Consider the following 20,425-nt stretch of genomic DNA (forward strand, 5'->3'; position numbering starts at 1 on the left):
CACAGTTCACTTTTGTGCATGACAAGACAAGAAAACGATCCGTTCCTGTAAGTGAAAGCAAATTATCACATGACGGAGTGTGCGCTAATTGGAGAATGCTAGACGTAGATCGACCAGCGCAGCAGGAAAAGAAAGCCTTACAGAATCAGCAAGAGAAACTGGTGGAGTGCAATGAGCCAAGGTAACCCAGACAGCGTACAAGAGCTGAGATATAGAGGTGCAGCAATGGAGTCTTCAGTGGGTACCTCAGTGACAAGCTCTGTAACCTCTGGAGAAACTGGTAGGTGCCCCAATCATCATAAATAATAATTGCTATTTTCAACCCAACCCTAATAATAATTAACACCCGTCAATCACCGCTCATAGACCCCCAGTGGAGTGTCATGAGCTCGTTTGCAGAGGTCAACTCTCCGCACCGACCTCGTGCCGTCCAGATCGTCAAGGCAAAGGACGACCACACCTTTGATCTTGATCGTGAAGCACTTAGTGAGGTATTGCTGTCTGATGATGTGCGAGACAAGAAAGTGGTTGTCTTGTCAGTGGCTGGCGCTTTCAGGAAAGGAAAATCATTCTTGCTTGACTATCTGCTACGATTTCTGACAAATGGAGTAAGAAATCTACCTACTTATTTATATGCACTCTCGTAATCAGTGTACTCATTTGGAGGTAACATAGCATTGGATTTATGTCATGTGCTGGTCATGTGACGCTGCAGGGTCTGGAGGGGTCGAGTGATTGGATGGGAGGAGAGGACGATCCATTGACGGGGTTCTCCTGGAGGGGGGGTAGTGAGAGAGAGACCACCGGCATCCTCATGTGGAGCAAGCCGTTTATGGCCACACTGCCAGAGAGTGGGGAGGAGGTGAGGGGGTGGGGTGTATATTGAGGTTGTTTTAGTTAAGAAGTTGTTGATTTTGGTAAAAGCTTAGCTAGGCTTATTTGGTTGTTAGTAGCTACATGTATGGCCAAAGTTTTTTCTTTAACTGTATCTGTACCATGATCTCTCTCTCTCTCTCTCTTTCTCTTCAGGTGGCCATTCTGATATTGGACACTCAGGGAGCGTTTGACAATCAGTCCACAGTCAAAGACAGTGCCACCATCTTCGCCCTCAGTACCATGATCTCTTCCACTCAGGTAGGCTCTCAAGTTGGGCAAAACCCTTCCTTTATTGCACATACCTGCTGCCTACATGTGGATGCAGCATGTCTCATACTAGGCGCTCCTAACTAAACTGTAGACAGCTGTAATCGTTACATTCGGGATATAATGTTTTGTTTTCAATTGCCACAGGTGTATAATTTGTCCATGCAAATACAAGAGAATGATCTTCAACATCTTCATGTAAGTTTTCCAAAATTGAGCTCTCCATCAAATATTGAGATTGCTTTTTTATACAGCTATTCACTGAGTATGGTCGACTAGCCATGGAGCAAGGAGATGATATTCCCACTCCATTTCAGGTTAGAAGAGTCTGTTGAGCTTTTGCTGTTTGTGCACAGAGGGCTAGCTCACTTACTTACTTATCCGTGTTTTGCTGTTTGTGCACAGAGGGCTAGCTCACTTACTTACTTATCTGTGTTATTGTTTCTACAGTCGCTGTGTTTCCTGGTGCGTGACTGGTACCACCCACATGACCACCCCTATGGTATGGACGGGGGAGATGGCTACTTGGAGAGAGTCTTACGAGTAAGCCTCTCATATCATAATCTGCATTTGCTAATAGTAGCATTCTTTGCTTTTTAGCTTCGTGATCTTTACCTATTTCAGTGCCATTATTGTTTTCAGTCTTACTGTCCTTTACCTACATTGTATTCTGTGTATGTAATGAAGTTAATTAAAAGTTAATTATCTATTTCTCTCCCCAACAGGTGACAGACCACCAGCATGAGGAGTTAAAGTTGGTACGAGAACACATCCGGTCCTGTTTTGAGAGTGTTGCTTGCTTCCTCATGCCCCACCCCGGACTCAAGGTGGCCACTAGTCTGGACTCTGATGGACGACTAGGCGGTGGGTATGGCTATCTATAAGTGGTTCTTATGTCATCTCTAGCTAGTTAGTATTGTACGCTTCATTACTTTGTTAGATTAATTGATTGCATCACTGAGCACAGAAACAGCATGTCACATGCTAGCCTCGATTCCAGGCCGCTCTCAATTGAGAAAGACGGCCTGGTATGCACTGTCTCTGGTGAGAGGGGCTGGGATCGAGGCTAGTCACATGCATGTAAACGATGTACATTGTATTCCTTGGTTGCTGAGAACTGTACTATTGCATGTACGTACTGTAGACCTGTCTTCCCCCCCCCAGATATTGATGCAAGCTTCAAGAGTTACCTAACCCAGTTGGCCCCCATCCTGCTCAGCAAAGAGAAGCTAAGGGTCAAGAAGATCATGGGCACCCCTCTCACTGGCAAGGGGCTCCTGGAGTGCTTCAAGGTGGGTCTAGCTGGGTTGTGGTGGTTGCTCTTAACCCAGTCTGGATTACTGCACACATGTATAGTGCACTTATGATTATTGGTGTTTAGTGCCTTTGTGTTGTGTGGCCTCACCCACCACTTACATATGCCTCTCTGTGCTCTAATCATGTATCTATCCTACCCTCCCGCCACACACAGATCTACATGGAGATTTACCAGAGTGAGACTCTACCAGAGCCCAAGTCCATGCTCAAGGCAACAGCTGAGGCCAACAATCTCACGGCACAAGTAGCTGCTCTCGACAAGTACAACAAGGACATGGAACAAGTGAGTACACCCAGGAGCACATGCTCTGTAGCTCTGTAGCTAGCTTGTTGTGTGTGTGTTCCGTGTAAAAGGGCTTTGCATAATTATGTTGCTCAACCATTGCCTGGAATTTTAGCTAACTTTAAATTCTCACTAATAATAATATGTTCCGTCACAATAGTATGTAGTGTGCTTAAGACAAACTTTTAGTCTGTTTGTAAATTTGTCAGTGAAGCCTCTACTGTATACTGTCCCTGCAGATATGTGGAGCTGACACTCCTTACCTGTCCCCCGATACCCTGGAGAAAAAGCACAAGGAACACATGGCAGCTGCTCTTCTGGAGTTCAAGTCTACTCGTAAAATGGGTGGCTCTGTCTTTTGCAAAAAGTACGAAGATGAACTTGTCAAGAAAATGGATGCAGCATACGAATCTTTTGTGAAGAGAAACGAGAGCAAGCATATTTTGAATGCGTATCGTACCCCTGCTGTTCTGGGTCTCATAATGGTGTTGTCTTATTTGGTGTCGAGCATTCTGGACATGATTGGAATAGACTCTTTGTCAGATACAGCCATTTTTGGTCTCTACATTCCCCTCCTGTTGGTGGGGGTGTGGCTTTATGTGCGATACAGCGGGAACTTCCGAGAGGTGGGAGCAATGATTGATAACATCACGGCCACTGTCTGGGAGAATGTGAGTGGTTGTCTTGCATGGGTGTGTGGGGGTATGTGGGTGTGAGTGGTTGTCTCGCATGGGTGTGTGGGTGTGTGTGGGTGTGTGTGGGTGTGAGTGGTTGTCTTGCATGGGTGTGTGTGAATGGTTGTCTTGCATGGGTGTGGGTAGACCTCTAAATGTTTATTAAGACTACATGTACATAACGTTTTCCACACCCTGAATGTTGGTGTTGCGCCGCATTAGTCTACAAATATTGTCTGCCCCCACACCTCTTCACCTGTCTCTGCTTCAAATTATATGTAGCTATATATGTACATGTAGCAAGCACACTAATTTGTTCATCAAGTTATATACTTTTCATTGCCCCCTCCACCACACACACACATTGATCTCAGGTTATACAGCCATTGTATGCCAAGCTGGCTCAGAGGGCTCTCCAACAAGCAGTTACCTTGGCTACTGACAAGAAAACAAAGTAACCAACTGAGGATAGTATACGTAGATAATAAAGTAACTTTATAATTATGATGTTTGTGTGCGCTGAGCCACTTGTATTAATATTATTATTATTATTATTATTATTATCAGCCCTTGTGTTTTTTGTGACAGTCAAAATGTCTTGAAATAAAAACTTTTTTCAATATAAATCAACTCTGACATTAGCATAAAATTAATTGTGAATGAATGAATAACTGCTATGTATATATGTATAAATTATGTAGTACGTACAAAAGTGTTGTCTAGAATCTTATCCAAGTTCCCATGGGTTGGATGTGAACATAATTATTGTCTAACATATCTGACATGACTGCACTCTATAAACTAGTGGGAGTTACAACAACAAAAACTAATTGATTTCAAAATTTCTCAACTAAATGCATGACTGTACATATTCTGTTTGTTCACGGAGGACTAACCGAGGATTGCCGTGATAGTGACGGTTGCTGTGATAGGGACACTTGCCGTGTTAGGGACGCTTGTCTGAGTAGCTTCTCTCTGGTCAAATAGTCTCTTCTGGCGATGGCTAACCGCACCCATTTAGGGCGTGGCTTGATGGCCCACTGCAACCACACCGCCACCACTAGTAGGATATGCTCAAAACTAAACACCAGACCCACAACGTACCTGTGATGTGTGAGGGGTGTGTGTGATGTGTGAGGGGTGTGTGTCATACAGATGAAACAACGTAGGCAGTTGCTGTAATGTAAACTATTAGCAGTAAAGAAATGAATTCTGCAAAAAATTTAGCTTGAATTTTACCCATATAATATAAGCTTTACGTATGTAAACCCAGAGTATATTTATGTGGTATGACTCTTCCGAACCTCTTCGAACTACAGTCAAGTGTATCCCTATATTATATATTACAACCCTCCATGCATGCACCTAGCTGACCTGCCACTCCCCACGGCCATGACCTGGTCCCCAAGCTCCGCCCTGTCAAACAGCGAGGGCAACCATTGCATGAGTTGCTCAGAAGAGAAACCCAAAATGGCACAATTTGAGAGAATTCCAATGAACACAATCACTCCCATGACATCATACCACACCCCTATATCTCGTGTCCTGCGAGGGGGCGGTCGTCGATACGCATAGAGAAGTTTGAAGAGGTCCGAGCGAGCCTCGATGTACAGGAAGAGGAGGGTGACAGCCGAGCCCAGGGGAAGGGCCGAGGCAAACAGGGTGATGTACTGTAGGGGAGGGGGGGAGGGGGGTTAGGGTATTATCAGATCAGGAGAAAATCGGCTCAGCGCTACTAATAGGTACAGTACCTATTATGTAAATTGATGGAGATATTAGTAGCACAGAGCTAATTTTCCATACTCGGTACTTAATGTTCATGCTTCTCTACTAGCTGGCACCATATCTTTCTTGTGGCCAGATAGTTGCCATGCACACTATTGATAGATTTACACACGTGTGAACTAATAAGTGTGCTTTGATCCAGCATGTTAGCACCTCAGGCTGAAAGGTGTTGTGGCAATACTGTTTACCTTACATCAGAATTTCCTATGATTGTGGTACAGTATTTGACTACAGCCTATAATAGTTCACAGGAAGCTAGTATATGCAAACACTTTACACTTACCCCAAATTGAACCACCATTTCCAAATAGTCGTCAAATTGGTCATACTCTGCCAGGGTAGCGTCTGGAATGACCTTGCGACCTTTATACTTTGACCTCTCGACTCGGCTGGCCCGTATCTCTCCCACGAATGGGATCACAGACTCCATGACAACACGTCGTATTTCATCACCTGTGGCATATGTACAGGAAGTTACAATCACCACTTGTATATGCAGTCAAAAGGTCGTCTGCAAATAAGTAGGAAATTACTCTGGTGTTAAAATGATAAAAATGGAGGTGCAAACATGATTTCAGACACAGCCTCGTACAGCTGGTTTAAAATTATGTGATCCAAGTTCCTAAATTCAAAATAAGGCTATAATTATCAGAATCCTTGTTAATTGTACCATTAGGCCCATTTAAGGTTATACCTGGTAGTTATTTAAGTTTATCCACAGCAGATTTAATTTAAGCCATGCAGTTCCATCTCTAAGCAGCTACTACATGGCAGTTGCTATACAGGCCTATCTTACATAGAGAACCCTTCTCTTACTCATAAAGAGGCTGGCAATCTCGGCTCTGAGGGTGATGATATCCAGTTGGTAGAAGGCAATGTAGAAGAGTGGCATGAAGCAGTCCACACACTCAAAGGTGACTCTCTTGATCACCATGGAGGCGTGCCATCGTCCCTCAGTCCTGTGTGTGTGTGGGGGGGGAGGGAGGTAGATAAAAGTAAGAAGATCAAGCTATGATCATGCATTCAGCAAAGGTCAACATTAATTTTGTATTTTTTAATCTATCGCCTAGTAGTAGAAGTTCTCCGTGGTGGTGTTTAGCACCCGTACAAAGTAAGACCTCTTTTACCATGGACTCTTGTAAGCTAACCATCCCATCCCATATGGTAGCCATGGAGTCTAAACAAAGCATTGGTACATCACCAACTAGATGTCATTTGACCATTGAAGACATTGTTGAACAGTAGTTTCCTCTGCACCTGTGATTTTCCAGGTCTGTACATTTCTTGGCGACCATACCGTACAGCTGGTTGATAAAGTAGATGATAGTGGAGTGGGCCAGTGTGGGCACCAGCCACAGGTAGTAGGGACTGTCCGATGCAAACAGACCACCCTGCATGGAGGAGGACCAAGAGGAATCATGTATCCAGACACAAGCACGTAATCTTGGTTTATGTTAATTAGTTATAAGTCTGTCTGACTAGATTTTCATGCACCAGAAAGCATTAAAGTGTGACCAACATCACCAAAGTTTGACAACAATAGCAACACAGGTTAACTTTCACTCTTGCACAGAGCAATGCTTCCTTGCAACCTATTACACACACAGGGAAACATCAACAGCCTAGGGAGTGAACAGTACAAATCTTCTATTATGGAGGATCAAGTACAAGCATTGTTAGTATGCATGTTCTAATTTCCATTGTATTATTTTACAGTCTATAGTCAGTACAAAATGTTAATAGAAATGTTGCTTATCTCAAGTATACACAAGACCTTCACACTATCTCTCCACACTCACTGGTTGAGCATATCTGGCCAGGGCTGCAACATAGATGGGACTAGCAGTGTTCTTGACATAGCCATTGAGATTCAGTGACAAGGTCATGGCCCCTAGACCCAGGCCCAGGAGTGGCAGCATGGCCAGGAAACTGAACAAGTACCAGCAATTTCTCTTCCAGCTACGGTAGTAGATAATCTCTCGTTTTGACACCGGATCGATAACCTTATCACCATGGTAACCTGGTAGACGCTGGTCCTTGGAGGAGAATTTGTACGTATTCCAGTGGAAGCTGTTGACAAAACTTTTTCGTCGCCAGAACTGTGTGTGTGTGTGTGTGTGTGTGTGTGTGTTTTTTGAGTGTAATTGTCACTTACCACCAGAAACAGAACGGCCCATATTGACATGAACACTGAGAAGAAGGGAAGGTATGGGTCTGTGTCCACGGTGTCACCAGAGCTCCTCATGGCATACATGGCCACACCCACAATAGCCGGGACTAGGGCACACAGAGAATAGAACTGCATCCAGCTGAAGTAAAAGGCCACCTCTTCACCTGCAGAGATGGTGTGTTAATTAGCTGACTATTTGCTATTTGCTATTGATATACCTCTGAGCTATAGTTAAAAATAATTATTATACAGTTCATAAAGCTAGTAAGCAACAATATAAAATATAGTCCTCACCAAAGTAACTCCTGATCTTGGCCAGGTCTAGTTGTATGGTGGGTAGCATGGCTCTCTTGAGCATGGCTATGAGCTGTCTCTTCTCTTTGCCATGATGAAGCGGGTAGGCCTCTTCAATAAGAGGGGGTGAGCTGTGTTTGAGGGCGGATATGAAGTCTTTCCTTTGTGACGGCATATTGCAGCCTTTCTTAGCAAGTTCGTCCTGCATGCATGGTGATTTAAAAACATCAACAATAAATAATTTATTAGATATCTAAATGGGCAGGACACTGTACATGGATGAACATACAGTCAGTGATTGTAAATGGCTGTCAATATTGACTAGTGTGTGTGTGTGTGTGTGTGTGTGTGTGTGGGCGGATGAGGGGCAATAGCTACACTAGCGAATTATGCTCATTCGAAGAAAATCTGTGTTCGTAATTATAATGCTCGACAACAACTTGATCCTATACACTAGTTACCGTGTTATTAAACATGAGTGTGTGATAAACTGTCGTAAGTGAAGATAGGATGTGACAGTCCATTTAGGTCAAGACATGTTTACTCACAAGTGGTGAATTACAACTACCTTGTTGACTCTTATATCTTGAATGAGATGGAAAAGCAGTTTAACTTCCTCTGCAGATGTAAAGAAATTGTCACCGTCTGAGTTAATCAGTCTGTCCATATCGGACTGACGTATGACGCACACCTCCTCCGAATCTTTGACCTCTCTCGTCCACTCAAGAGCTTCAGCCTGGCAAGGGGAAAAGTCATCGATTAAAAACACAAGAAACATGGCTTCAAATTACCTTTTCCACTAGGGCAGTTAGTTTCGCTGTGACCACTATCCCCTTGCCGTGGGAACCCAAGTCCACAAGTTCACACTTCAGGCCGTCTTTCTCTAAGGCCTCGGAGACGAACAATCCTGCCCACTCCAACTCAGTGAGTGAGAGGAGATAGCGGGAGCGAGGCTGATCACATGACTCGTCGACACTGTCTGAAACGGTGCTCTCCTTGGGGACGTCCTTCAGCAGTCTGAACAAATCATACATTAGTACCACACGTATAGAGCACAGGTATCTACTCCCTTTGTCATTACCTTTTTCTCATAGCTGAGTCTTGTCCTTCTCTAGCTAGCTCTCTACACAGGCTCCAGCACAGTTATGCAAAAGTGATGACTCAGCTCTGCAGTCTAGCTAATCAGCCTGTGTTCTTATCCTGCTTTGTGGCTAACTTTGAGGTGAACTTGTAGGCAATGTTCAACTTTTTGTGGAGCTAGACTATATTCATGCACTCCTGACCTTGTTACTGTAACTATATAAAAAATCTGTAAAATGAAAGATCACCTCCCATATAAACTGTCCTGTCAACTGTTCATTCTGCACTAATAGGGCCTACAATGTTGCTAGTCGTGAGAAGGGGGAAGGACCTGACCTAGACTGACGAGCCATACAGTAAACCATCGATACTCGAGTAGTAAACATACATGGGACATACATGGGACATGGCCATCTCTGCTGTGCATGTACATGTGAAAAGCGATACATTTGCTGGCCTGACCAAGTCAGATAGGATTGGCAATTGTAAAATACAAAACAATATGAAATTGTATTACATGTACTCTAAGAACTCAATGCCTAAGATATCTTGCTGATATTTGGACCTAACTACTGCACAGCCTGCACTTTGTTTGCATGCTCCTGTGGGACTGGGGAGGATGTGAATTGATAATCAGAATCAGATTTACTTCCTCTCTAGAAATTAATTTGTGCAAGTTCTTATAGTCTCTATAAAATACCTAGTGCAGCTCTCAAAGCCTCCATTCTTGCAGCACCTACCTCTCAAACTATTAGCTCACGGCAGCTGAACTTTTGCAAAAGTCAAAAACTTGGATCAAGTGAAAGAAGCTCACCTCCCACGCAAACAGTGAATAACACGAAACAAGCTGATAATGTCTGTGACACAAGTATCAACCATCTCTGAGAGTTCTACGACTGTCAGCAGAGAATACCAACCCTTAGCTCTGACTGAGAAGCAGAAAGGACTCATTGAGAAGACATGGAAGGTTGTGGAGGAAGATATTGGCATGCTGAAAGGAGGCATTCTCCTCTTTATGAAGTAAGAGTTTTTACTTTGTAAGCTTGAGTCTAACTATCTAGTGCTTGCAACTTAATTCCTTCTCTGTACATATGCATAGCCATAAGATGGTGTGTATAGCTACATAGCTGTACTGTAATTGCAACTATAGTGCGTACAAGTAAACAAATGACTTCATTGATGGTTTCCTCTGTTGCAGGATATTCGAGCTTAGCCCACCAGCTTTGAAACTGTTCAAGAAGTTTTCGGATATCCCTAATGAGGAGCTACCTGAGAATGAGCACTTTCAGAGCCACGGCCTCCACGTGATGGAGACGGTTGCCCTCGCTGTCAGCTCTCTCAACAACATAGACGAGCTGGTGGTGGTCCTCCGAGAACTGGGTGGGACTCACGGATCATATGATCTTCAGCAGGCTCACTTTGATGTAAGCCAGATAACTTTTTTTTATGAGTCAGTCTGAACGGGATGTTGAGGTCATACTGAAAGAGGATATTTATTTTGCATTTCTATTATGGAAATTTCCCTCTTCATTTATTTAGCTTCTGAATAATAATTATGCATTTCCTGAACATGTAAAAGGGGATATTACTATAGCCATGTTCCTATTGTATATTCACCCATTTCCTTCCCTCTGACTGTGCAGCTGGTGGGACAGTCTCTGCTATGGACCCTGGAGCAAGGCCTGGGAGAAGGGTTCACTACAGAGGTCAAGGCTGCTTGGACCACAATGTACGGCCTTGTTGCCACGGAGATGAAGGAGGGACTGCAAGAGTACAAGGACTTCTCAGACTCTCTCTAATTATATACACAGAACATAACATAAATATCAGAACAGAACAGAATCTTAACATTTTGGTTATAATTATTGTGTTTTAGCTCGTATACATTCATTTTGTGCAATATAATTAATTTATAATGACGTTATTTTGATAAGAATGACTGACTATCAATGGGAAACACATAATTATTACCTGCTTGTATGAAATGTACAAAATAAAGGTTCAGGCTATAATAAATTATTCAATGTAGCATTTAGATATGGAGCTACACAGCAGTGTCTCAGGGACCTCCTCCATCAGTATGAAAACAGTGGGAGAGACAAGGCAGTAACACTCATCAAAACAACTGGTAAAGTACACATTCTATTAATCGTATAGTATGATAATCTACTATCACACTGTCCCCCCTTTCTTTCTCCCACTGTCCTCCATTCTAAGATGTACGTGTAATGTACAGCATTGAACACGCACAGCTATCGCTTCACTGTTTCCAACCAAGGAGTAGAGAACACCATTAAGTTTATCTCTCAAGATGCAGCAGAATTTCATTGAAACCAGGACATGCAGCCTTTCTAGTACGTACCGAAGACTACGAACTTAATTATCAGTCTAGACATGCAATGAGAAACACATAAGTGGTTTATAGCAGCGACTGTGATGGCAACTAAAACAGGTTGACCTCAACCCAAGTAGTGCAAGGGGGTAGAGCAGTAAGTTAATTGCCTGCCCCTTGTCTGACCTTGCTTGCTGCAGAGAGGATGTAGCAGCTCTAACCTGTCACCACAGACACTTAGTTCACAACCACAGGCTCTTGAACCACTTAGCTAATGACCACAGAATCAGAGTCTCACAGAACACCACATACAATATGCATGACTATTGAGTATACCGTATAAGTCTTCAGTACCATAATTATTGACTTTCCTGGTTAGTGCATGATGTGAGATCACACACATTTTAGGAATTGTAAACTGACTTTCGGTGTTTCCCTTGCAAGCTAGATCTATTTAGGAAAGATATCTGATATAGAACGGTTACAGTGGACAGATGCATTCGTGTACAGATATAGCTAGTCTACCTCCAATAAACAATTTTAACGGCCGGAAGAAATATTCCCATGGTAATATGGCCATTTAAATTCTTAGGTTTCACCGCATACAGTCTGGCTACGTGCAAGAGTTCAGCCATCAAAGCTTGGAGACAGGATATGGGGATGAGTTGATCGGGGTACTTGTCGGGGTTTGCCAGCTGTACGTGACCGAGGAGGGAGTGCATGCAAGAGGAGAGGGCTGGTATTTCCTACAAAACCTCCAAGTGCTGAAACAAAGAATGGATTTTCAAGACTATCTCATGTTTTAAGCTGGTTGACTGATAGGCTTCTGGTTAAGAAATTCCCGGCCCTGGATAACCAAGGGTAACCACATTATTTTCTCGCTTACCTCAAAACATATGTTAATTATGACAAAACTGTACAGCTAGTATAAGTCGAACTGTTCTAAACAGAGGACCTAGGGCAAAATGCCAATACCCTGGGAACTGTTATCGTTTGCTGATAATTAAGAGAAGCATGCATGCAGCCATTTCTGAAGGAACTAAACCTTGAACTATACCTACTGGTCTCGCACACTTGAGAGTATTCTCCCACAGTCTGTACATTCCAAGCAGCTCTGTAATGGTAATTAATTAAAGCTAACACTTAAGCATGGGCCTCATCAAAAGGGAATGTTTTAAAAGGCCATAATCTTGTCTTCCACTAATTGTTGAGTCTTCCCCAAAGAAATCTAATTTACACCACATAAAACAGATGCTCATTTACTGTACATGAAGTGAAAATTAGTTTAGTGAAATTCCTTTGATCAATCTACAAAGCAATTTTCACATCCCTAGTCAGGGGAACTGAACTCACCTCACTGGTAGCCTCGATCCCACGCCCACTTCCTCAAGACCTGTGAAGGAGGCTACTCACGGAGTATCTTCACTGCACCAAAGCTCTTTGTGAATACTCGATCCATCATGATATCATATCGGTAGAGTCCACCTCCTCAGCAATTTTAGTTGACGAGCCTCCTTGCGATCACACTCTGCAGGGAAGTCATAATTCCATACTCCACAGGGAGAACCATGCACTCCTATAACCTGCAACATGCAATTGGGTTATATCCACCATCATACATGCACATGCATGCACTCATTCTCATCAAATCTTGCTTTACTGTAAAAATCCATTTCCATTATCTTTAAGACTGACAGATGTATCTGCTCGCCCTCACGCACGCACGCACACACACACACACACACACACACATGTATCTGCCCACACACACACACACACATGCACAGGTGCTCAGTGTAGATAGAAGAAATCTATGCTCAGTGTGATCCACTATCTGATCACCTAGTGGAGTATGAGTGGGCGTTGGTAATACCTTGGTTACAGAGTTGCATCTTGTTATCATGGCTCTAGGCAAGTAGAAAATGCACCTTGCATGCGTTTACCAAATTACGTTGTGTGGCCACGTATAAGTTATTCATGAAATGTTCACTTCTTGAGTGATCAGGCAAAATTCTACAGAAGAACGTTACGAACAAATAATAGAGTTTTAAGAAGATATAATAATACGGCTATAATAAAAAAATTATAGCTATACATGTAGAAACTTGAACGAATTAAAAGGTTCAAAAAGTCAATGAAAGGACATAGTTAGATAGTTCATCAGCGTTTGATAAGTTCAACGTTTTAGCCTGGAGTTCTTCAAGACCAGCATATCCCCCACCTCACTGATCTCCTTGAGAGCCTGCAGTTACACATAGAGCCATGTATTAAGATATGCCATGTATTAAGGTATGTCATGCAAGCATCAATGGTGCTAGCATTGCAGGCACAGTGCCGGTAATATCAAATAGTCTATTTAGGGAGGTCAAAATCAACAGTGTATTAAACTACAAAGCCACAAGTGCAACTAACTATGTACATGCATTATAAGTTAAGAGAGTACTTACAAAGTTCAGCATGTCTTTGGTGTGTGAGGCAGACAGACAGATCCTGGCCCGTCCTTCTACCAGGGAGGTGGCGGGGAAACCAACTACCACGACCCCAATCTTACGCTTGAGCAGTTCTCGAGAAAACACCCTGCACAAGGGAAAACAAAAACAACTACATGTACTAGCTTTTAAACGACCAACAACACTCTGAATTATTTTTTCTCGTAAACGTCTGAATTAAAAAAGCCACTCTAAAGAGCATTGTTTTGTTTTCGTAGAGATAAATTATTTTTAGTAGCACTTTTACGGTGCAAACACGTAAGCAGACTTACAATTAGTGTAGAGAGAGCTTTTCTTATAGCCTCTATAATTTTACTTCATTGTTGACAAAATTAATATGCTCACGCAAATTTGGTGTACTGATAGAGAAGGATTGGTACAACGGGAGAGTCCTCGTTGCCATACACGATGAAGCCCATCTCATGAAGTCTCTTACGAAAGTACCTAGAGGAGAGAGAAGTGCACGATCAGTAGCTGACCACAGTAGCTCACGTGAAGATTAAATACACACCAGATAAAGATAGTCAGGGTCAAAAGGGCTGCTTAAAATCTGCTTCCGGAGGACTTTAGTTGCATTCTGATCATCTTTTTCTTTGGTACATTGAAATTAAGGAGGTACCAAAGAAGAATTAGATGATCAATAATTAGGAATGCAATTAAAGTCCTCTAACCTCTGGAATCAGATTGTAAGTAAGACCTTAATTTGACCCTGACTATTATCTTCCTCTGATAACACACTACACATCGTAAACATCCTATAAGGAGGACTCTGAGCCTACCATATAAATGGGACTCTCATTCAAATCGTGCTTCTAATTTATAGCATAATTAAGAACTTCAAACAATCTTCATCCACATTCAAAAGAACTCCATTATTTAATTACCTGCTGTTCTCGGCAAGCTGCTTGATTCTCCTTTGACCTGCAAAGGAAATGAAGACATCAATTCAGCCTCTCTTTGAGAGTGAGTCAACAACTTACCCTCGTCTGTGCCGTCCTTGCCCATAATGATGCTCATGGAGCTGATGATTTGCTGAGCCACTGGACCAGGCATACCAGTAGCGTAGGTGGTGGCGTGGGAGTAAGCTCTTATATGGCTGACTATCTCCTGCAAATCCACTAGTGAGGTCCATTTGATTACGTATGTGTCTAAACTCACATGAGTAGCTGCAATGTATCCACCGGATGCACCAAAGCTCTTTGTGAATGTTCCCATCATGATATCGATATCGGCTGGGTCCACCCCCCAGTACTCAGCCATGCCCCTTCCTGTATCCCCCATCGCTCCAATGCTGTGAGCCTCATCAAGGTAGAGGTAAGCCTGCAAGTTTTAATTTTTAATATTAGTAGCTCTAGCAGCACAATAAATATTTAGTGTAGCACGGTTTCCCTCTTTCTTTCCTCCTTTCTTCCCCACTATCTCCCCGCAATTTCTTTCCCAGGTGAACCAAACCAAAACTACAAACCTTATACTTCTTCTTGAGAGCAATGACTGCTGGCAAGTTGGGACAGGAGCCCTCCATACTGCATGGGAGTAAACTTTGTTCGAGTATGCATTCTGTTACCAACCCTCTACTCACACCCACACCCACACCCACCCTCACACTTGAGCACAAATGGCACAGACTCCACCCACCTGTACACTCCTTCTAAAACGATGAGTATCTTCTTCCAACGTCGATGTGTCCGCAGCTGACCGTTAAAAATGGCATCTTTTAGAGCTCTCTCAAGATCATCCACATCTGCCAGGTGGATGGGGGATATGTAGCCATTAAATGAACGCAAGAATGTTAGTATAAGCAAGCAATAATACAAACAGTCGAAGATGATCTTGGTTACCCTTGGTTACTAATACATCGTCTTACTGTTGTGCTTGAAAGTCTTGATGGTTGCACCTGAGAGTCGACAGCCAAGGATGAGAGAGGTGTGGTTTAGCTCATCACTCAATATCAGACAACCCTGCAACAACAGGCAAAGATCACCATCAGTGTATAATAATTATGACCTAAGAGAGTGGGCGGGTGGTTAGCACCGGAATGTAAACAAACATGAAAGGTCACTCAAAACTGTGGCAAAATGATAATTTAATCGGTACTTGGACAACACCTACCTTTCCCATTAGGGCTGGTATGTTGGTGGAGTTGGTTGCAAAGCCCATGCCAAACACCATAGCAGCTGGTTTCCCTACAAACTCTGCCACAAGATGCTCCAGCTCTTTGTGAATAGAGAGTGTTCCTGAGACAAGAGACAATTCAATAGTCAGTCTATCGGGTAGTTCACCCTCTCCTGACTCACCTAGATCCTTGCGAGCACTGCAGGACCCCGCTCCGTACTGACGAGTGGCCTCCTGTGATGCCTCTGCACACGGCCCACTGCTCTGAGCAAAACCAAGATAGTTGTATGAGCCGAGGTTGAGGCAGCGAGTGGTTGTTCCAGTGTTTCTGTACGTAGGAAGATTTACACACAATGGAAAAAAACAGCATTAAATTCATAGCAAGCTCCTGTTTTACAAAGTGACCTTAGGCACTAGGCGATGCCTTTTAATAATGCAGATAGATTATTGCGTGCATTGTATGCAGGCTTGTACAAATATTACTAAGAGTTACACAATAGCTCAAACCTGAAGGTCCAGTTGTAGTCATCGCTTTCACGATCGACGAGCTCAAAATACGCCCCAGGGGTGCTTGCAATGGGCTTGTTCCAGCAGTCTCGGATACGACGATAAACATGTCTCATGTAGAAGCCTTCAAAATTAAGATGCATCTTGAAAAAATCCTGCAAAAGAATATTTAACAAGTCTTAAAAGTGCACAAATACACTTACATCTTTGACAGCATGGTTCTCCTTCAGACCTATCTTCACCAGAAAGTCAGAAATGTGCCCAAACAAAAGTAAAACTCCATAAGAGAGGTAAGTGAATACTGCTTCAATGAGTGGGTACACTTCAAACGATTCTTTAGGCGGTGCTCGAGTCCTGCTGTGGTTGTAAAGTCCATTTGATGTAGCCATTGCTGCAAGCCTTTTTGGAAAGGTCAGTCTTGTCTAGTTGGGCGTGACCCGATTTGTTGTCAACAGAAGATCAGGCCACGCCCAACTAAACTTGTCTCGGTGACACATCCTTTTCTGAGAGTGTCGTCATGGTCCACGTAATCGCGGGGTCTATTCCCACTCGGGGTCAAATATATCAACCAGCTCCACCCCCTTGGGCCTTGGCCAAGTTTAGTCCAGCTCCATGGCTCTGCCATGCCACAGTTCTCAATTCTTTTTATAGGGTACATGGTGCAGCTCACTACTATACTATACTATACTCAAATAGCTGGAGTAGGGTTTTCAGATGCTTTCTTTTCCTAGCTCATAGACATAGCTAATTATCTATGCCTAGCTAGCTACACTGCAGAGTAAGCTAGATCTTTTTACTTCTGCTCTTCTTACTGCAGTACAGTATGGAGCAAACCTATCCGACCATTGAGATAGATGGGCCTCGGCTAGGAGGATGCAATGCATACTATACTGCACTGTGAGTGTCTCACTGTGTTGTGACTCCACATGTTGTCCCCGCATTCTGCAGAATCAGCCCATACGCCCACACTGCACCTTGCGGTAGATCAGTAATCAGCACAGCTCAGTACCCAGACCCAAGACCAAGAAGCCCTTTCATCTCTGTATGACCATGACATCTATGCACAGCAAGCAGTCAAGCGGGAGTGAAATGGAACCTCAAATAAAGAAACGCCGTCCAAGAGCCAAAGAATCATTTGAAGAACCTCCATTGTTTGAAGAAATCTGTACATACATCACTTATGGAGTTCTTGCTGTTGTTGGTTATGTTAGTGATTTTCTAAGGTTTGTTGGAGTCAAGGAAGGACCTAGACTGAAGAATGTGAGCTGTACTTTTATTTTTCTGCAATTTTTTAAAGTTTTATGCATGAATATAATTATGATATAAAGTTATGCCACACCTGTTAGACTTAGCAACTAGACTAGAATGCCTGAAATTAGTTCTGCATAGCTAAATTCATATGACATTCGCAACTGTACTTTTATGAATGTGTTTGTACTTGTGGGCTAGGGCCGACCCTACGGTGAGATGTGTTATCACTCATCTCACTATAATTATGTTACTATGGTGTGATATGCACATGCACATGCATGACATGACAGGCGCTATACACGTCGGCAGTGTGATTTTTATCTTATTTTGAGTTTTGGATTACGACCACAAATTGTCCAAGGGCATTAAACATTAGCCTATAATACATATTTGCTAGGATTGGCTGGAAAACCACATCAATCATTTTGCGGAAAATATACATGTGAATGACGTTGTAACGGTTTGTAGTTATGCACTCGTCGGATTCCGCTTTTTAGTGTTACTCCCGGCCTATCCTAGCAACTTTTTACATTGCTTCTTGTTGGGCATTTCCAGGAAACAAAGCCGTATTGGTGTGGCTTTTATCTTGTGTTTGATTACGATCGCGTTGTATTGTACCCCCTCTGCAGGACAACTTCAAAATGAACAGGGATTACGACATGTTCTACTTTCGCAATATATTTCGCAGAGCTCAGGACTGTTTTGAGCGACCAGTTGCAAGCACTCCCGGACCTTACATTGACATTTGGGATCGAGTGAGCCATGACAACAACTGGACCTTTGAGTAATAATATTCAATTATTGGACTGTGTGTTTAATGAGATGCAATTATTTCGCAGATTAAAAAGCTCTTCCACTCGCTGCCTCAACCTCGGCTCATACAACTATCTTGGTTTTGCTCAGAGCAGTGGGCCGTGTGCAGAGGCATCACAGGAGGCCACTCATCAGTACGGAGCGGGGTCCTGCAGTGCTCGCAAGGATCTAGGTGAGTCAGGAGAGGGTGAACTACCCAATAGACTGCATGACTATTGAATTGTCTCTTGTCTCAGGAACACTCTCTATTCACAAAGAGCTGGAGCATCTTGTGGCAGAGTTTGTAGGGAAACCAGCTGCTATGGTGTTTGGCATGGGCTTTGCAACCAACTCCACCAACATACCAGCCCTCATGGGAAAGGTATAATTATATTTTTTATAAACGTGTTATGACACACATTTTTTGTTTATATATAGGGAAGCCTTATCATTAGTGATCAGCTGAATCACACTTCTCTGATTCTTGGTTGTAGGCTCTCTGGGTCTTTAATAAGAACCTTTAAACACAATGGTAAGAGATGATCAGGCAGTAATGTATACTGCATTTGTTAACTTAATCGTACTTTGTTGCAGATATGGAGGGCTTGGAGAAGGTACTTCGCACGGCAATCATTCAAGGACGTCCGCGTACCCGCAAACCATGGACTAAAATAATGATAGTTGCCGAGGGAGTATACAGGTAAAGGAATTATCTTAGTTTAGAATCTGAGTATGTGTAGTTGTTTGTATTCACTATATGTATTCACTGTTTATGCTTTCATTTCCACAGTATGGAGGGTTCTCTTGCAAACTTGCCAAAGATTGTTGAGCTCAAAAAGAAGTACAAGGTAACTTACCAGCACATTCTCATGATTATGATACTTGTTGGTTCGTAGGGAGCATCTTTGTAAGACAATGTTGCCTATGTGTGACTCTTTCCCCTGTGGATAATTCAATGCAGGCTTACCTCTACCTTGATGAGGCTCACAGCATTGGAGCAATGGGGGAGACAGGAAGGGGCGTGGCTGAATACTGGGGGGTGGACCCAGCCGATATCGATATCATGATGGGAACATTCACAAAGAGCTTTGGTGCATCCGGTGGATACATTGCAGCTACTCATGTGAGTTTAGACACATACGTAATCAAATGGACCTCACTAGTGGATTTGCAGGAGATTGTCAGCCATATAAGAGCTTACTCCCACGCCACCACCTACGCTACTGGTATGCCTGGCCCAGTGGCTCAGCAAATCATCAGCTCCATGAGCATCATTATGGGCAAGGATGGGACAGACGATGGCCAAAAAAGAATCCTGCAGCTCGCCGAAAACTCGAGGTGATAAGATTATACCAACATAATAATAACTGAGCTCGTTATTATTCTACTAGATGCGTTGCAAGCCTTATTTATTACAAGCACTTGTACAGCAACAATATAAAATGAAGAATTAAAATTGAAATTGAATAATAATGAAGCTGTATATCTGCCAAGCCTGGGTGATTCCCATATTAATACAATAACTGATTGTCTCTTTCTGTGGCTGTGTAGGTATTTCCGTACCAAACTTCACGAGATGGGGTTTATTGTGTATGGGAATGAAGATTCTCCAGTTGTTCCAGTACTCACATACAACACTACCAAAACAATGTAAGCAGTTGCCAGTCAGATGTTGCAATCTTTTAGTTTGCTGTCTTTCTTTCTTTCTAGCAACTTCTCTCGTAAGATGCTTGAGAGGAAGATAGCTACTGTCTGCGTGGGCTATCCAGCCACACCCCTTTCTGAGGGGCGGATCAGAATATGTCTGTCCGCTGCTCATACAAGGGAGATGCTTGATTATGTGAGGAGCAATCATGCCTGTATTTGTGCCATTTAATTAATTACTTTTTTATACGTGCCCTTTTAATTACTCCCCTAATTATTATCTCTATCTGTAGGCGCTGAAAGAGATCAGTGAAGTAGGAGACATGTTCATGATGAAATGTTCCAAGAGAAAAAAGATGAAGACACAAACTTAGAGTATTGGAACACTAGATAGCTACTAGATTCTTTTTATAGATTGTCCAGTATGATTGTATATGTCCACAAGCCCACCTCTTTTCAAATAAAATTTTTTGACCACGCTATCTCATAAAATTTAATTGTACTCCCGAAATTGGCAATTAAAAGTTTTTCGCCCCCTGAGGCTGAGCTCTA

The 20,425-nt window shown here is 42.9% G+C and overlaps 5 protein-coding genes across 5 annotated transcripts; 3 read left to right on the forward strand and 2 right to left on the reverse strand.

Moving 5' to 3' along the window:
* The first annotated feature begins 83 nt into the window (after positions 1-83).
* LOC135349175 (atlastin-2-like) lies at positions 84-4,043 on the forward strand. The gene is made up of 12 exons (XM_064547671.1): positions 84-280; positions 367-608; positions 716-862; positions 1,030-1,134; positions 1,291-1,341; positions 1,398-1,460; positions 1,594-1,686; positions 1,869-2,007; positions 2,308-2,435; positions 2,615-2,743; positions 2,983-3,414; positions 3,792-4,043. The coding sequence occupies exons 1-12, from the start codon at positions 172-174 to the stop codon at positions 3,873-3,875; spliced, it is 1,722 nt and encodes a 573-aa protein (XP_064403741.1). The 5' UTR covers positions 84-171; the 3' UTR covers positions 3,876-4,043.
* LOC135349174 (anoctamin-8-like) lies at positions 4,014-8,978 on the reverse strand. Its single transcript, XM_064547670.1, has 11 exons — positions 8,748-8,978; positions 8,458-8,683; positions 8,235-8,402; positions 7,667-7,868; positions 7,358-7,536; positions 7,002-7,301; positions 6,460-6,593; positions 6,019-6,161; positions 5,486-5,655; positions 4,792-5,087; positions 4,014-4,521 (listed from the first exon to the last, which is right to left on the reverse strand). Exons 1-11 carry the CDS (start codon positions 8,756-8,758, stop codon positions 4,299-4,301), a joined length of 2,052 nt encoding a protein of 683 aa, XP_064403740.1. The 5' UTR covers positions 8,759-8,978; the 3' UTR covers positions 4,014-4,298.
* A 425-nt stretch (positions 8,979-9,403) lies between these two features.
* LOC135349179 (neuroglobin-like) lies at positions 9,404-10,682 on the forward strand. The gene is made up of 3 exons (XM_064547675.1): positions 9,404-9,766; positions 9,945-10,170; positions 10,390-10,682. Exons 1-3 carry the CDS (start codon positions 9,600-9,602, stop codon positions 10,543-10,545), a joined length of 549 nt encoding a protein of 182 aa, XP_064403745.1. The 5' UTR covers positions 9,404-9,599; the 3' UTR covers positions 10,546-10,682.
* A 2,381-nt stretch (positions 10,683-13,063) lies between these two features.
* LOC135348640 (serine palmitoyltransferase 2-like) lies at positions 13,064-17,114 on the reverse strand. The gene is made up of 13 exons (XM_064546917.1): positions 16,390-17,114; positions 16,187-16,341; positions 15,862-16,007; positions 15,677-15,801; positions 15,432-15,525; positions 15,203-15,308; positions 15,033-15,090; positions 14,726-14,887; positions 14,548-14,674; positions 14,452-14,488; positions 13,913-14,011; positions 13,526-13,655; positions 13,064-13,320 (listed from the first exon to the last, which is right to left on the reverse strand). Exons 1-13 carry the CDS (start codon positions 16,573-16,575, stop codon positions 13,255-13,257), a joined length of 1,491 nt encoding a protein of 496 aa, XP_064402987.1. The 5' UTR covers positions 16,576-17,114; the 3' UTR covers positions 13,064-13,254.
* A 20-nt stretch (positions 17,115-17,134) lies between these two features.
* LOC135348639 (serine palmitoyltransferase 2-like) lies at positions 17,135-20,352 on the forward strand. Its single transcript, XM_064546916.1, has 12 exons — positions 17,135-17,446; positions 18,067-18,221; positions 18,277-18,422; positions 18,487-18,611; positions 18,668-18,761; positions 18,824-18,929; positions 19,020-19,077; positions 19,191-19,352; positions 19,404-19,567; positions 19,781-19,879; positions 19,940-20,069; positions 20,167-20,352. The coding sequence occupies exons 1-12, from the start codon at positions 17,231-17,233 to the stop codon at positions 20,245-20,247; spliced, it is 1,536 nt and encodes a 511-aa protein (XP_064402986.1). The 5' UTR covers positions 17,135-17,230; the 3' UTR covers positions 20,248-20,352.
* Positions 20,353-20,425: the final 73 nt, after the last annotated feature.

The sequence above is a fragment of the Halichondria panicea genome, chromosome 15 (genome assembly GCF_963675165.1).
Source record: "Halichondria panicea chromosome 15, odHalPani1.1, whole genome shotgun sequence".
Taxonomy (NCBI): Eukaryota; Metazoa; Porifera; class Demospongiae; order Suberitida; family Halichondriidae; genus Halichondria; species Halichondria panicea.

Excerpts from the sequence above, each read along its gene's own strand:
- LOC135349175 (XM_064547671.1), top strand. The coding sequence starts at position 172 with ATGAGCCAAGGTAACCCAGACAGCGTACAAGAGCTGAGATATAGAGGT. Across the intron at positions 2,008-2,307 it reads CTCTGATGGACGACTAGGCG|ATATTGATGCAAGCTTCAAG; the intron begins GTGGGTATGGCT and ends TCCCCCCCCCAG. Across the intron at positions 2,744-2,982 it reads ACAACAAGGACATGGAACAA|ATATGTGGAGCTGACACTCC; the intron begins GTGAGTACACCC and ends CTGTCCCTGCAG.
- LOC135349179 (XM_064547675.1), top strand. The coding sequence starts at position 9,600 with ATGTCTGTGACACAAGTATCAACCATCTCTGAGAGTTCTACGACTGTC. Across the intron at positions 9,767-9,944 it reads GGCATTCTCCTCTTTATGAA|GATATTCGAGCTTAGCCCAC; the intron begins GTAAGAGTTTTT and ends CCTCTGTTGCAG. Across the intron at positions 10,171-10,389 it reads TTCAGCAGGCTCACTTTGAT|CTGGTGGGACAGTCTCTGCT; the intron begins GTAAGCCAGATA and ends CTGACTGTGCAG.
- LOC135348640 (XM_064546917.1), bottom strand. The coding sequence starts at position 16,575 with ATGGCTACATCAAATGGACTTTACAACCACAGCAGGACTCGAGCACCG. Across the intron at positions 14,675-14,725 it reads GATACATTGCAGCTACTCAT|GAGATAGTCAGCCATATAAG; the intron begins GTGAGTTTAGAC and ends GTGGATTTGCAG. Across the intron at positions 13,321-13,525 it reads CCAAAGACATGCTGAACTTT|GCTCTCAAGGAGATCAGTGA; the intron begins GTAAGTACTCTC and ends GTGTAACTGCAG.
- LOC135348639 (XM_064546916.1), top strand. The coding sequence starts at position 17,231 with ATGACCATGACATCTATGCACAGCAAGCAGTCAAGCGGGAGTGAAATG. Across the intron at positions 19,078-19,190 it reads AGCTCAAAAAGAAGTACAAG|GCTTACCTCTACCTTGATGA; the intron begins GTAACTTACCAG and ends AATTCAATGCAG. Across the intron at positions 19,568-19,780 it reads CAGCTCGCCGAAAACTCGAG|GTATTTCCGTACCAAACTTC; the intron begins GTGATAAGATTA and ends GTGGCTGTGTAG.
- LOC135349174 (XM_064547670.1), bottom strand. Across the intron at positions 8,403-8,457 it reads TAACTGCCCTAGTGGAAAAG|GCTGAAGCTCTTGAGTGGAC; the intron begins GTAATTTGAAGC and ends TCCCCTTGCCAG. Across the intron at positions 7,302-7,357 it reads GGGCCGTTCTGTTTCTGGTG|TTCTGGCGACGAAAAAGTTT; the intron begins GTAAGTGACAAT and ends ACACACACACAG.